The 15,834-nt window shown below is 41.4% G+C and overlaps 1 protein-coding gene across 2 annotated transcripts in view; it reads right to left on the reverse strand.

Annotated features, from left to right (window-relative positions):
• pla2r1 (phospholipase A2 receptor 1) overlaps positions 1-15,080 on the reverse strand; it is a 30,510-nt gene extending 15,430 nt beyond the window's left edge. The window contains exons 1-17 of one of the 2 annotated variants that reach the window (XM_085404146.1): positions 14,586-15,075; positions 13,101-13,481; positions 12,843-13,016; positions 12,543-12,707; positions 11,987-12,100; positions 11,495-11,641; positions 10,791-10,985; positions 10,526-10,689; positions 10,016-10,126; positions 5,537-5,649; positions 5,262-5,437; positions 4,940-5,148; positions 3,797-3,942; positions 1,939-2,023; positions 1,722-1,857; positions 1,584-1,619; positions 1,123-1,283 (exon numbers count right to left, since the gene is read on the reverse strand). In XM_085404146.1, coding sequence (XP_085260272.1) covers positions 1,123-1,283; positions 1,584-1,619; positions 1,722-1,857; positions 1,939-2,023; positions 3,797-3,942; positions 4,940-5,148; positions 5,262-5,437; positions 5,537-5,649; positions 10,016-10,126; positions 10,526-10,689; positions 10,791-10,985; positions 11,495-11,641; positions 11,987-12,100; positions 12,543-12,707; positions 12,843-13,016; positions 13,101-13,481; positions 14,586-14,733 — 2,661 coding nt within the window. In that variant the 5' untranslated portion in view covers positions 14,734-15,075. Of the gene's footprint in view, positions 1-1,122; positions 1,284-1,583; positions 1,620-1,721; positions 1,858-1,938; positions 2,024-3,796; positions 3,943-4,939; positions 5,149-5,261; positions 5,438-5,536; positions 5,650-10,015; positions 10,127-10,525; positions 10,690-10,790; positions 10,986-11,494; positions 11,642-11,986; positions 12,101-12,542; positions 13,017-13,100; positions 13,482-14,585 lie in introns of both variants that reach the window. The other variant, XM_085404136.1, reaches the window with a different exon arrangement.
• Positions 15,081-15,834: the final 754 nt, after the last annotated feature.

The raw sequence follows: 15,834 nt of genomic DNA on the forward strand, positions 1-15,834 counted from the left end.
TAAACTAACACCAGTCACAAATATTACATCTTTCACAGTTCAGGTCAAAGGTTAGTGCTAAAAGCACATTTAGAGCTGCAGCCATTTTAATTAATTATACTAAAGCATCATAATCATCAAAATAAAATAAAAATGTATTTCCTTTTTTTGTATTTCCTAACAGTTTTGCTTTTTTGTTTCTCTGCAGCTAATGTGTATTTATTGTAGCTTTACAATATTAATGTATTGTGGATTTATTTAACTGAATACTTTCAATTTTATCTGGTTACTGTGGCTATAAAAGCCCAACAAAGTTTGGAAGTCAACAATAGCGACACAGTCTGTCTGTCTTTCATGTTCTGTAGTGGGGATATGTTAGACCTGCAACTTCAATAAATAAAATTTAATAACAATAATTAAAAAATAACAACAACAGCTGATGCCACTTTGTTAAAAAAAATTGTCAAATTAAAATTATCTGATGCAAAATGTATACTGAGGGTCAGGTGTGATGCAGGGACAAAAAACAATTTAATACAATCAACTTTTTAGCCCATTCAAGCTTCATCAGGAGTATTAAAATGATCAAAATACATTTTTTATATATATTTACTGTATTTATGTATGTATTCAATAAATTATTGAATAATTTTCCATTTGATTACATTTAAATTAAATTATTAAAGTGGTAGGAATTAGAATATAATAAAGAAGAAATTGTGTAATATTTTAACTAATTGCATCAAATACTATTATAATACAATTAATGTTAGAAACAAATGCTAATAAATAAAATGCTAACAAGTAATCTGGAAATAAATTCTGTTACCACCTCAAAGTGATTATAAAAACTGATTTCTGTGGAATCTCATTATTTTGTCCCGTCTTTCTCCCCGAGCCTGCGATGGCCCCGCCCCTCCCTGAGCCTGGTTCTGTCTGAGTGAGTTTTTCCTTCCCACTGTCACCCAGTGCTTGCTCATAGGGGGTCATTTGATGATCTTTATTATTGTCGGGTCTTTATCTTGCAATATGTTTTTGTGATTTTTGCTAGATAAACAAAACTGAATTGAATTGAATTTAACAGGTTGTGAATTTAAAGATTTAAAGTAGAATCCATGTCTATGAGCAGCGGCAGTAACAGACCCGCCGCAAGCGTTCCTTGACAAAGTTGAGCTCCTCTTTGGAGTGAATGGACAGCAGATAGGCTCCCATCATCTGACATGCCAGAGAGACAGCTTGCCAGTCAAAGGGCTGCTTGGCCAGCAGGTACTCAGCTCCACGGTAAAACACCCAGGGCTCGCTCTCTGTGGCCGAGGACAAGCACAGAAACAGGACACAAATTCACGTAATAAGATAGGACTACATATAGACAAACTCCTGGCTATGACACAAATATAGAAAAAGTGGCTCTGGCTTAGCCTGCTACCAGAGCTGGATTTTATGCTCATTAAATGGTCGGTTAGCACTTTCTCTCAAAACTTTTTTTTTAATCTAGCAGGTCACATGATAATGATGTAGTCGTACCCAGCAGCAGACTGTAGACACACAAAGGAAACCCTCTATGAAGTTCCCAAATGTTGAAACTAAAGACAATCTTTACTTACCCTCAGTGTACCAGTAGGGTTTGTTCAGTTTATCACCTGCAATGTAAAACAGAGTTTGGTAAATGATGCAGTCCTGATGTGTGTATAAGCAGCATGTGTGTGTAGATAGTGCAGGTGAATGTGTTTGTGCGTGTTTACCTCTGGAAAGCTTACAGATCCACTCATGTTTGGAGTCGCACAGCTGCGGCATGAACGTGTTGGTCAGGTCACTGTACGCAGCACAGTCCCTCCTGTCATCCTCCTCGCTCTTATCATCAATGAACGACATCACCACCTGCACAAAGACAAATCTGTAACACTCCACGGAGCGTTGATGGGTCACCAGGACACTCCGTGAATGTCTCTGTGTACTCACAGGAGAACCATCAGACCACTCCCAAGCTCCGGCATATTCAGGGTCTCTCTTGTTTAAACCCACCCAGAACCGACGAACCTCTGTTCTGAAAAAAGAGAAGCACAGTACAAACACAGCCACAGATAAACGGGTCTTCTAACCTTTTAGGACTCGGATATTCGGCAATGATTTTCCTCCCATCACCCCTTGGAAGACTGTCTAGCCTTTGTGAGGAGAAACAGTTTCCCTTGTTTTATATTTTGGATTTAGCTGTAGATTTAATCTCATCATTTCCATCTTATTTGGATTGTGCAGTTTGTTGCCACAGAGCCAGGCAGTTCTCCTAGAAGTGAAAGATCCTCCGTCTACAAATGATCTTCAATTAAAATCCTCAAAACCCATCAAAGTCTTTGCTGTGCAAAACAAAACTGTATATATACACATCAAAATAGATAAGTGCTACAGGGTTTACTATTCAAAGTCTCGTCTTTCTGAGATTTACCCACAAGTGATGGATCAGTGTGAGAGATGTCATGCCAGCCCATGTGACCTAGGTCACATGTTCTTTCTGTCCCCAAGACTCCATGGCTTCTGGAGTCAGTTATTCTTTCCAAGGCTCTTGGGACCCAAATCTGCACGGACCCTTTTCTAGCTGTTTTTGGGCTTCCAGTCAACACTGGTCTAACCGACCCTACACACTTCAAAATATTAGCCTTTACATCACTTTTGGCTAGACATTGCATCTTACTCCTTTGGAAATCTTCAAAGGAAACCTTCAGTTTCCTTTTGGTTTAGAGATGTGATGTCATTTTTTAAATTGCAAAAGATAGGCCTTGTGGCGAAGGGCAAATACAGAGAATTTTATCGTATCTGGGGCCCCTTCGTAAACTATTGCAAGTAATTAAACGTTCTACCAGCTGATTAATATCTTAGTTTTTGTTTTGTTTTGTTTGTTTTTCTCAATTTTATATAAGCGTGTGTGTGTGTGTGTGTGTGTGTGTGTGTGTATTATTGTATCTGTTCATGTAAGAAAAACTAACAAATATGTGAGGGGAACATTTATATGCATCAATAAAAACATTTATATAAAATAGATAAGTATGTTTTTTGTAATGATCAGATTGACAGCTGTGTGCTATTTTAAACTGAGATTGTAAAATGGACTTGAATGTGTTAATTTCTTTTTGGTTTCATCCTCTGCAGTCATACAAAATAAACCTTGATTCGTTTTTTTCCCAAGACCTAGAAATGAAGTCATAGCCCACCCCCTTAGCAACACTGCATTGGCTGACCATTTGTTTCATGTTTATATTTCCGAGCTGCTGCCACAAAACAAACATGAGAACCTGATGACTGTTTTTCCGTTTACATGTAAAAATAGACAAATGTATGACTTCAGGGCTTCAAAGTCCTGGCCTGCTCTGATCTACATGAGAAACTCATTTTACAACTTGTGTCTGCACATTTTTTAAGCTTAATGTAAAACATATTTTTAAGAAAACATGAACCAAAAAAAAAGTCAAAGTGACCCCAAAGACATCCTGAGATTAATTATCTCTAATTTGAGTGACGTCTTTCTTACGTGAATCTGAGAAATATGCGTCAGAGAGTTAAATCAGTCTTATCTGGAAATGAAGACGCCCTGATGTAACTTCAGAATCTGCGGTCACCTTGTCCTTGTTCTTGATATCGAGATTGCTGCGTTAAATAACTTTTCAAATCTAAGTCTCCTACACACAACTAAAAAACTAACACCATAAAAAAGGTGGACATCTGCTCTCCAAAACCAAATAATTAAACTCTATATTCACTCCTCCAAGCACATAAAACAAAATCATCTCAATCGTCCCATAACATTCCTGTACTGATGAGTACCAACCCTTCAAACATGGTACTGAGGAGCTGTTTAACAAACACCTGCTCCTCATAGTGTTGGAAACTGGCCAGCTGAGCCCCGAGGGCCTGACAGAAGAAGTCTGCTTCCACCCAGGAGCGCTTCATCAGGACTTTCTCACTGTGGAACACCTGGAAGAGCAACACTTGGAGTCAGCTGAGGGTTACAGGGTCCAAAGAACAGAAATGTATCCCATTATGTGCTCGTTGCTCGGAAACATGCTGATAGCTGGGGTACAATTTGGCAGTGGGGTGTTATGTCTAAAAATAATGGTTTATTCCATCCCACTTTTGATTTGTAGCGCTGCGTCAGTTTTATAGTAAGATGTGCTGCATTTTAACTATTTTTTCAGCTATTCCACACCTTTTTCTATAAACAAGAAAGAGAGGAAACATATCAAAACATCAATCCTATTAGCAATCATGATGTATGGCGGGGATAGACAAGTGGTTTACACATCTGCCTAACTTCCTAAAGGTTCCAGTTTGAGACCGGGGTGGGGGGGACACTGATCCTGCTGTGAGTTGCTTCAGAAGGGCAGCGTGGTGTAAACATGTGTTAAATCAAATATGCCGCGATCCCTCGTTTATAAGGGAACAGCTCAAAGAAGATGTTCATAGAAGGCAGGCAACAGCAAAATTATAGCCATCCGGGGGATGGGTTTTCAATAAAACCAGTGTGGGAGTGCAGTACTGATCAAACAAACACACACTGAGACGCATTTTCAGAGCTGGGATAGTAAGCTGATCGACTCATTAGTCAAGCGACAGACAGTTAATAAGCTCTAGACCCTAAAATGTCTTTTAGGATCTGTCTATTGTATTGAAGTAAATATCTTGCAGCTGTAAACTGGAGTAAACAGATACTATAGGAGACGTTTTAACTGATAATGAAAATAACTATTAAATGTAGAGCTGGTTGAAATTGGAAATCAGGAAAATAAATTGCCTGTCAGTGTGAATGTGTGAGACCCCAGGTAGCCCTGCCTGTTGCATAGTGCATGATGGGATAGGACACCGTCCCCAGTGATCCTTAGCGTGATAAACAAAACAAAAAAGCAAATATCCACATCAGATAGAGTGCATGGTGATTTGTTTAGTGTTATAAAAAATAGGAGGATAATCTAACCTTAAAGCAGTGGAGCAGCCCAGAGTTTAATTCCCACCCTGGGGGGCACGGGGCGTAGGCATCAATGTGATGCTCTGGCAGCTGAACATCATGGTAGCTCCTGATGTTCTGCTTACACACAGCCAAGGCCTTGTGAACCTTGCAGTCTTTCACCTCCCAGCGGCCCAGAGCAGGTCCTCCTGACATAGCGACACAGCCACCGGTGCTGACTAGTGAAAGCAGAAGATGTAGGAGTATTAAAAAAAAGAGTGAAAAAGTTTACGAATCCGATTGTATTACTAATGTCAAATTAAAAAACAAACATTTCCAAACACTGGGCTACCTGGCTGGTGCTTATTCCAGTTTGTGAAGGTGAGAGGCAGAGAGGAGCCGTTATGATGAAGCCATCTGTACTCTCCCTTCCTCCCCTGGTCTTGGTCCCTGAGACCAATCCAGTAATACATGCTACTTTTGGCCCCACTTTCACTCAGCAGACTGTTGACAAATGCCTGCTCAAACCTGCCAGCAGGTGGAGCAAGAGAGGAGAAAAGTAAGAAGAATGGCAAAATGTGAGTAAAAACTTAAAATGACAAATTCAAAAATGAATTGATAAATCACCTGTTTTCCACAGTGAGAAGAGAACCCTTGCAGTAATACCCCATCAGGGCATCTTCGTAGCTCTGTTCTTGACCTGTCACCATGTAACAGGAATGGCCGTGCTTCTTCCAGCCCTAAAACCACCCCCACAAAAACACCCGTTATCAGGCTCTCTCTCACTGCTTAACTCCAAAATAAGAAAAATCGTATTTATAGGTTAGACAGGTTTTGCCTTTCGTCATCATTGTTCACATTTCAGCACTCCTGTTCAATAAACTATCTAAAGCTCTGTTCTAGGATGCCCTCTGGACCCAGTGGAGGTGGTGAGTGACAGGAGAATGGCGGCTAAGCTGTCATCCCTGTTGGACAACGTCTCCCACCCCATGCAGCAGACTGTGACAGCACTGAGCAGCTCCTTCAGTGGGAGACTGCGGCACCCACGGTGTGGGACGGAGAGATTTCGCAGGTCTTTCCTCCCCACTGCTGTCAGACTCCACAACAAAGACTTTAACTGAACAAACACACACATCCACACATGTGCAATAACACTAAGTGCAATAATCTTTTCTGGCATCGTTGTATTTTTACTCAGTTGTATATAGCATTCGTATTCTATTTTTATCTTATTGTATATTTTTATTCTATTTTATTCTACTGTATATAGTATATTATTTTATTCTATTCTGTACAGCTGTGTACTGTATTTATTCTTATTGTATTCTAATTTTTGCGTCATAACTTTTGCACTGTCCACTTCCTGCTGTGACAAAACAAATTTCCCACGTGTGGGACTAATAAAGGTTATCTTATCTTATCTTATCTTATCTTAAAGAGCAGCGATAGAGGTAAATATGCATGGTGCTTCTATTTACAGATTATCGGGTTTTGCCTCATGTGCTTTGCTCTACAGCTTTCCACCTATTACTCGCTGGAATGTCCCTGGTGCCGTAACAGGTTAGATTAATGAGGCTGAACAATCATCCCCTCATGCCACTGATTCGAATCCAGGTTTAGCCAGAAGCTTAACAGGAGCTGACATTTTGGTTGTTGCCTACAGCTGTTTGTAGGAGTCTTTTCCCCCATCTTTATTAAATCGAGGCAGCTCTTATAAAGCAACGGGATTTTCTGAGACAGAAAGCTGAAAGGTATATTTAAGCACATGGCACAGCAGCTATTATTTACTTATAGTGAATAATGATCCCTGACGTGTAGACACGAGTGGTCAGGACCTCAGTACAGACTGCAACAGAATATGGCTTTCTATACTTTTCTGTTATGGTAATGTAAGTAAAAGTATGACAGTTTCACACATATAGTCCCGTTCCACTTTATTAGACAAACCTCCTCAACTGCTCATTAATGCAAAACTCTAAATGCAACTCAGTGTATTTAGTCCTGTGGACATGGTCACAATGACCTGCAGAATTCAAACTGAGCAACACAGTAGAGAGAAAAGGTGATTTAAGTGACTTTAAACGTGGCATGGTTGTTTGTGCCAGATGGGCTGGTTTGAGTATTTCAGAAACTGCTGATCTGCTGGGTTTTTTCCCACACAACCATTTCCATGGTTTACATAGAACGGTCCAGAAAAAAAGAGAAAATATCCAGCGAGCAGCAGTTTTCTGGGAGAAAATGCTTTGTTGATGTTAGAGGTCAGATGAGAATTCCCAGGCTGCTTTGAGCTGGTAAGAAAGCAAAAGTAACTCAAACAAACGCTCGTTACAACCAAAGTATGCAGAAGACCATCTCTGTACTTGCTACACATCATAGAAAGTTGAAACAGATGGGCTACAGCAGCAGAAGACCACACTCGAAGCCGCTACTGTTAACCAAAAAAAGAAAAATTAGGTTTTCCAAAACACAAGACTGGAAAAAACGTTGCAGTTATTGTTTTGGTGCTTGGAACTGATCTTTGGTTTTACCGCAGAGGCTGTAATCTCTAATTATCATGCTCGATCGGTTGCTGTAGTTACATATACGGTTATTACACACGGACAATACATTCAGGGTTTAGAAAAAAAATGAAGATTTTATTAACAGATCAGTCAGCACAGGCAGAATTTGAGATGCTTCTTCTGTGAAAACATCATTTCAGCCAAATAGTGCTACAGTTACTATTTTCTCTATAATCTCCAAAAATTAAGCTTGTGCACACAAATGAAGGCGTTTTACAAACTAAATCATTTAAAAGTGAACAACTGAAATGTGTCTGTAGCCTTCGAGGAACTGAAAGGTGGCACTGATCACTCAGAGATAGATAGGGTGACTGACTAATTTCAAAACCGATATAGATATTTGGTGACATAAGAAGACAATATGTCAGCCAATATCTTTTTCTTTCAGACACATGAAACATAAATAGATTTTCCTACCATTTGTTATGTGTTGCTATTTATGAGTCCTTGCTAAGATAAGACGACAGAGCAGTTTAAAAATAATCTAGTTTAATTGTTACAAGTTGTAGATTAGTTGTTTATGCTTTGCCTGACTCTGCTCTCATCAATCATCAGAATCACAATATTTTATTAATCCCTAATGAAATTATGTGGTTACAGCCACACAGATGAAATATATATGATTGACATTTTACTCTAACCTGTAAAACTTGTGATTTGCTATTTTACTGTAGAGCGTGTGCAAAAGGATGTAACTATTGCACTCTGTAGTGTGGATTAGATGGGCAGGATTGATTTCCTGTGTTGTTCTTTGGTCGTTTGGGTCATTTCAGTCTTTCACTGAATGTTCTCCTGTGACTGGCCAGCACGTCATGGAGAAGGTGGGAGGCATTATCCAGCATTGTCCTTATCTTGGACAACATCCGGATCTCCAACACCACCTTAAGGGAGTCTAGCTCCGTCCCCACAAGATTACTGGCCTTGTAGATAAGTTTATCGAGTCTGTTGGCATTTGCAACCCTCAACCTGCTGGCCCAGCATGCACCAGCATAGAGGACAGCACTGACCACAACTGACTTGTAAAAAATCCTGAGCATTGTCAGACAGATGTTAAAAGACCTCAGCCGCCTCCGAAAATAGAGACGACTCTGGCCCTTCCAGTAGAGCGCAGTGGTGTTTTTAACCCAGTCCAGTTTATTATCTATGTGTAATCTGAGGTATTTATAGTCCTCTACAATGTCCACATCGACCCCTGGATTGAAACAGGGGTCAAGGGTTTCCTGGTCCGCCTGAAGTCCACAATCAATTCTTTGGTCCAACACGCAGACTGCTTCTTTTAGCAATATAGTGTAACTAATACTGGCTGATAAATAAGTCAAACGATATGTCTTTATCATTCTGTATAATACGATAATTTTTAATTCTACAACTGTAGAACTTAATTCTACATACCATAATAGACCCATTTCTGTAATATACTTACATATCTATATTATTGCTAATATATTGTAATATATCTATATCATGGCTAAAGCACTTCTGGATGGATGCAGACTGCATTTCGTTGCCCTGTACCTGTGCATGTGCAATGACAATAAAGTTGAATTCTATTCTATTCTATTTATTAAAGCACTCAACAATCATATTTCTGCCTTATAAAAATCGCACTTAAGCCAGTTATGTTAAATAAAATATCCTTTTGACATAACTGCTAAAACTCACCTGTTACATCTGTTCTAACATGATAATACTGTAATAATATGCATATCAGCAAGAATACACGCCTGTGCGTGTGCGTGTGTGTGTAATGTGGTGAGCGTGCTTGGACAAGAGGTGAGAAAACCCCCACATCCCCCCCCCGTCGCTCCTGTTTCCTGTCTAGTTTGTTTTGATTCTTTAAATATTGTCAGAAAAATTCACAGACTACTCGAGCATGTCCACTGATACTGTGTCATCGGGGTAATTTCTGGCCTCCTGTTTCAGGGCATGAAGCACCCTGATGACTCAGGAGTCTGATATTCCTTTGAACACAGTCAAGGAGCAACATGCATGCCAGACAACACGTCAGAGGTTGAATGAGTCAGCTAATTGTGCATTTGAAGGAGCAGAATGCCCAGAAATTGAACCACAGCAGACATGTGGCACTTTCTAACGCAAGTCCTGATCTCTGTGGAGCTATTTTAATGCTACACAGCACACAATATGCCTGAAAAACTAGAAATAAGTTGTTTTTTTAGTGTCAAGTTTCTCATCAGAATGAAAAAAAATCTAAATACTTAAATATTACATATTAATATTAATTTTTACAATGTTCACTATATAGCTATTTTTTTCTGTAAAAAAGCAATACTTTCATGTTTGAAAGTAAAGACAAGTACCATAATGATTCAGTTCTAACCCCAAGTCTTGTAGATGTTTCTTTTGATTTCTCAGCTTTGCCCTGCTGCGAGTAAATGTTTATCGGAGGTCGTTTTAGTGTCATGCCGTCATATAATGTGACAAAGTTTAAAGCTCACATATTGCCAAAAGATGACTTCTTATATCTTGCTCAAAGAAATCGCACATTTGAACTTGTGTGTGTTTGGGGGTATTCTTGTTTCCCTACCTCAGGACAGCCCTCATCCCAGGTTCCGTGGTGCTGAACGCCATTCTGGCTCTCTCTTCTGCACACAGCAGCCAGTCGCTCGTCACATGACGCTAGCAGCCAGTTGCCACTCTGTGAAAGATGTGTTCAAAGATGATGCGTTCCGTGATGAATGCATTCAAACATTATAAAGTGATTAACCCTGACATAATTTGATGGTTAATTTATTAGCTAATTGACAGAGAATAAATTGGCGGCTATTTCTGTAGCTTATTAATCACGAGTCCATTAAAACCTGCTTTAATGGAGTCTGATGGAAATGCATTCAGCTACTGAAAAATGAGATTGGCACTTTTCCTGGTAATAGATTAGGGTGAAATATCCTTTGTTCAACTGTTGGTAATAATAAAAGGCTAGAAGTGGGCATATTTAACATTTCATTTAATTAGATGTTTGTTTGTTTTTTAAACGGGCAGCTTAATCAGAAATGTAAATACTGCAGCGTTCTTACACCAACACAGGGTTTCCCACCTTCCTGTCCACTTTGGTACACAGTGTTCCATCCGTCAGGTTATGAAGAGGGTGATACTGGTGCCAGAGAGTGAGAGTTACTGGTGAGCCATCAGACCACTCTACAGCTGGCAATAACGCCTGTTTCCAAAGTCCAATCCACACCTCTGTACTCCCCCCAGAATCTGTCAAATATGAGGACACACACACACACGCCGCAGAATTTAGCATTTAGGGTGGATAACAAACACAGCACAAAATATCTGGATTGCATAACACTCCTTACAGTTAGCCAGGAGGTTGACCAGCATTTCCACCTCAGACAAGGAGTGGATGCTGGTGAGATTTGCCCCGTAAGAATGACATTCCTGAGAAGACTCCTCCCAGCTTCCCGCTTCTGCTTCTGGCAGCACTCGGTAGCAAAAACCATTGTGAGGCCACCAGCCATCCGCACACTCGGTATCGATATACTGCCAGTTCTCTGCAAAGGGAGAGGAGACATAAGCCAGACCAGAATATTCAAAGCTGCAGACATTATTTTTGGTCTAGCTGCCAACAGCGCAACACAGAGGAAGGCCAAAGGTTCGGCCCCCAGGTGCAGTGCAGCTGCCCAGTCACGTTCTAAGGGCATATTCACACTGGACGCAGCTGCCTTGTACTGAGCTCGAGCACGACTGTTTCCTGTCCACATTCCTCCCCTGGCTTGCACTCTCACTGCCCTATACTTTTTTTAAATTTCTTACTTAAAAAAGCAGTATTTACAGATGCAGCTATGGCTGTGGAAACATCTGAGATCCATGTCGGGGCATGGATAGAGTCATGTGCCAGAGTCCAGCTGAACTGCAGCTGGTCTTACCCTCACAACTCAAACAAACTGGATTTTGGGGGTTCAGATATGTGAGGGCACAGCACAGCACAGCACAGATACCTCCAAGGATGCAGAGAGGTCTCCAATATGTTTGTGTCTCCTGCGCGTTAACATGTTCTCACCTAGTGGCTCAGCTCCACGCGTGTCGTTAGGTGTCTTCTTGCAGATGTAAGGCAGAGCAGATTCACAGGATAGACTCTGCCAGTGACCCTCGAATCCTGAGTACACCCCACACTGTTTATTGTCCTGTAGCGGGCTGGCTGGGAGATCTGACGGGCACAAATGGTAAAAAAGCTTTGTTGGCTTTATTTCCTCATCAGTTACACAAGTTAAAGTTTTGCAGCTAGACATATTTAAACATTAAAGCGTTAAGATGGAAGGATGTTTAAGTCCTGACAGAGCTGTCGATGTACATCAGATGAAAAGGCTATTTTAGATGAAACTTCTATAACATAGGTTTTATAAAATAAGTCTTTTATGCTTTATTTTCATGATAAAATGACTTCTTTTTTGCCTTTGTTGGAGAGGCATTTCTAATATTCTCATTAGTGAAAATGTGGGGTACTTTTTAAATTTCCCTCTCACTTGGTCCTGGATAAACCAGTAGTCAGTACCTGTGGTGAAATTCACCAGTGACAGAGGGGCTCCGTCAGACCACCCCCATCCATGCCCATCCTTAATGTGGTTCAGCCCGGTCCACACCATCGCCCCAACGCTCGCCATTCGATCTACCACAAGATGCAAACACAGAAAAGTGTTGTAGTAGTTCTTAAAATACACTTCGGACATAACTGAATATACACTCATGGGACACTTTTTTAGGTACACCGGTTTAGCTGCTTGTTAATGCAAATATCTAATCAGCCAATCACATGGCAGCGACTCAATGCATGTAGACGTGCACATGCTCACGAGGATAATTAGAATGGGGAAGAAAGGTAGTTTAACGAGAATGTATGGATGAAAATGCCTTTGTGATTCCACAGGTCAGCAGAGAATGATAAGACTGCTTTGAGCTCATAGGAAGGCAAGAGTAACGCAGGTAACTGCAACAAAGGTATGCAGAAGAGCATCTCTGAATGCACAACACTACAGCAGCAGAAGACCACGCTGGGTGGCACTCATCCTAGATAAAAACAGTTTTAGTGTCTTTTTTAACATGTGCGGTACCTCTGATATACTTGTGCTCTGCCAGGCTGGTGATGCTGAGCAAATTTCCACCTTGGGCCTGGCAGGTAGACAGCGCCTGACTCCAGGTTTGGATAGTGTACAGGTTGAACTGGTAACATGCGCGCAACTCCTGGTTTGACTCCCAGAAGTGCTCACAACCGGAAACTATGAAAAAACAGACAAATGAAAACTGATAAGCACAAAGGTAAAGTGACGAAGATAACATGAGCACGCAGCAACAACGGCCTGTGATGACTTGTCTTCCTTTCTTGCACTGGTGCGTCTGTGTGTCTGGTTTACCTTGCACTGGACAGAAACCCCATCTTTCGCCTTTATCGTAGCGAGAGGTGGCTGAGCACCACAGAAGGTGGTCCTCACGCCCCTCAGTAGTACACTCAGAGTACCATTGGTTGTTGTATTTAAAAGGAAAGGCACAAGGCATTCCATGTGCATTCCCCAACAAAGTGTGGATATCTGTAAACAAAACATGCCAAGTTTCACTTGATGTCAGAAATATCTTGTGCAGACAAGGCACACAGGAAGTTTTGGGTTGTTTACCTTCATATGGATATGAGCAGGGACCCTCTCTGGGAGTGTTGTACCTCTTCCACTGATGGTAAATGTTTTTCTTTACCGCCACTAAACCTCGAACCACAGTCACCCTCCACTGGGACGCTCCATACAGCGTGTTTCCGCTGCAGCGCCACCACAGCACGGGGAGGGACACATCGCACTCGAACATCCCGAGGGGCTGCGTCGAGTCGGAAATGTTGAGGCCCAGGCACGCGCTGGTGCCCAGATTGAAGAGACGATGCTGGGAGACCCACTTCCACAGCATGCGGCGCGTCGGACGCTCGCAGTCCTCCAGCACTAGTTTCGAGCGATTTGCTGAGATGCACTGCTTCAGCGGCTCACTCTCCAGGATAAACAGACCTTTCTCTGGTAGGAAGTGATTGAAAACGGGGCAATGTGGGGCAATTCATGTGAACGTGTGCCGTAAACAACAGGGAATGCATTCAGCTTCAGAGATCAAAAAGTAAAGTACAAAGACATGCTTTTCCGCATTTCCATATCTGACGGAGCAATATTCAAGCTCGAGGAAGGCCTTGTGTTTAGAAACAAATCATGGTCTTTTGTAACTGGATACTCAAACAAAGAGAGAGGATGATTCCAAGCAGCGGAGATGAAAAGAGTGTGAATGAATCATCTCTTCCTGCATCTTGCTAGTTTGTACAGACAAAGAAAATCAGCATTATATGTTACCGGATCTAAAACAAATAACTAAAATTGTTCGGTGAGAATTTACATGGCTCAATTGGTTTAAAAAAAAAGATGCTGGTGTGCACATCCATCACCAAAAGGGCATTTTCAGTGTCCAGATATTCTTCCTCTGCGTTTTTAATGTGCACACTGTATTTGATTGCATTCTGGACGAGAACATGGGCTGATCTGAACAAAAGTAAACAAACTGTGGTTGCTGCTCATAACTTTCCTTACAGTTCAGTAAGTTGCAGATATTTTTGACTAACTCGTCGTTTAAACATGCCCAGATCTTCACCTTTAAGAAGCTGGATATGCCAATATGATGCAAAGCTCTCTAAAACGCGGGGATGTAAGATGGCGAAAGATGGAGAAAATCAGCAGTCTCACACATGCAAAGGTGAATGTTTGACATTTTCCCAGAATAACCCAACTGCTTATCACTCGAATGACTCACTGGCCTATTGTGCTCATAATAAACAGACTGCATGCTCACATGCACACACACACACACACACACACACAAACACGGGGGAGAATTGAGAAAAAAAACAGCAAGAAATGTGAGCCTGGTGCAGCTGTGGGGTTCAAACTGTGGTCCACAGACCTCTATTCAGACCTGAGGAGAGTTTAGGTGAGTCTTTAGATCACCCCCTCCATGCACAATTCCCTGATGTTAAACAACATCTTCATGAAATATGAAAAAAGGGAACTACTACATGCGTTATGCGTCCCATCATGTAGGCAATTAAACTTCTACTAAGGGACCAGCTGGTAACTTACTGTAAAACTCCACGAGCTGTTTTTTCTCCAGGACTTCATCGTCCTCGTCTTCAGTGACACACACACAGCCTTTCGCCAACAACACAGTCACGCAAATAATCGCCAGAACAGGCGCGGAGTCCACGCAGCGGTACAACTGGATGAACATTTCGACAGCGGGATGCAGCGTTGGAGAGCCAATGTCCGCACATTCCGAAGATCAGAGGCGCAGGGGGTGTTTGGGGGGTTTCTTTTTTTCCCTTCTTCTTTCTTTCTTTCCTCCCCTCGTACAAAAACTTCCTCCGTCGAGTCTGGTTTTTCAGCGGGGAAACAGCGACGTCACGTCTGACGGAGGAGCCGCTGCTGTCCGGCCTGAAAGCTGCATTCCTGCCGCTCAGGACTGTTTTCGCTGGGGCAGAGCCACAAGTCTGTATTTAGACTTGACCGAAGAAAAAAACAGACAGAGGGCAGACAGACAGTTTGTCTGTAAGCTGTGTAAAGTACATGACTGTGAACAGACTGCTCTCAGGTAAACTACACACAGCAAACTGTAGCCTACAGCTGTGTCATGTCTGGGACAGGCACTCAGATATCAACAAGTACTCTGGAGTTAGGCTATGCTAAGAAAATCTATCTTTCATATTGCCTCTGTTATGTATATTTAGAGTTAACAAAAGACTTTGTATGCTTGTCACAATGTGTAATGCCTCCAACACATATAACACGTAAAAAAACAAAAAACAAAATTAAGCGTACAGGTTTTGGTGTGACCTGTAAAGGTACACAACTTTGGAATAGCTAAAAACAACAGCACTTGCGCTAAAATATGTCTTATACTGCACCTTGTATGGCAAGGATCTCTCAAAAGTTTTAACAACTCTCTATGTGAAGTTTATGGTATTATTTTTTTTGTGCCACTCTCTGGATGTATTGGATTAGTGTTATTTTTATGATAGGATTCCTCTGGCAATTTTAGGATATTGAGTCATTTATGTTGGGATTCACGTATATCTTATTTGCGCTGAATCCTCCTCTGTTCCAGCCCCGTTCCCCATTCCCTCATCCCTATGAAACCTGCTCCTTTATACTAAGTTAAAGGTTGTGTGTGAAAGGAATTTCCCATCTGTGGGGATAAATAAAGCACCCTAGCTTATTGCAATTTCAGTCAGATTTGCAAACAAGTAATCAAACTGACACACATTGAATAAAGGGCCTTAGTATCCAGGGCAAGTTGCCTTGTTAAAAAATGGAAACCCTGAGCACTGTGTGA

This window comes from Rhamphochromis longiceps, linkage group LG1 (assembly GCF_057381845.1).
Source record: "Rhamphochromis longiceps isolate RC_006_pf linkage group LG1, R_longiceps_female_GT1.1, whole genome shotgun sequence".
Classification (NCBI taxonomy): domain Eukaryota; kingdom Metazoa; phylum Chordata; class Actinopteri; order Cichliformes; family Cichlidae; genus Rhamphochromis; species Rhamphochromis longiceps.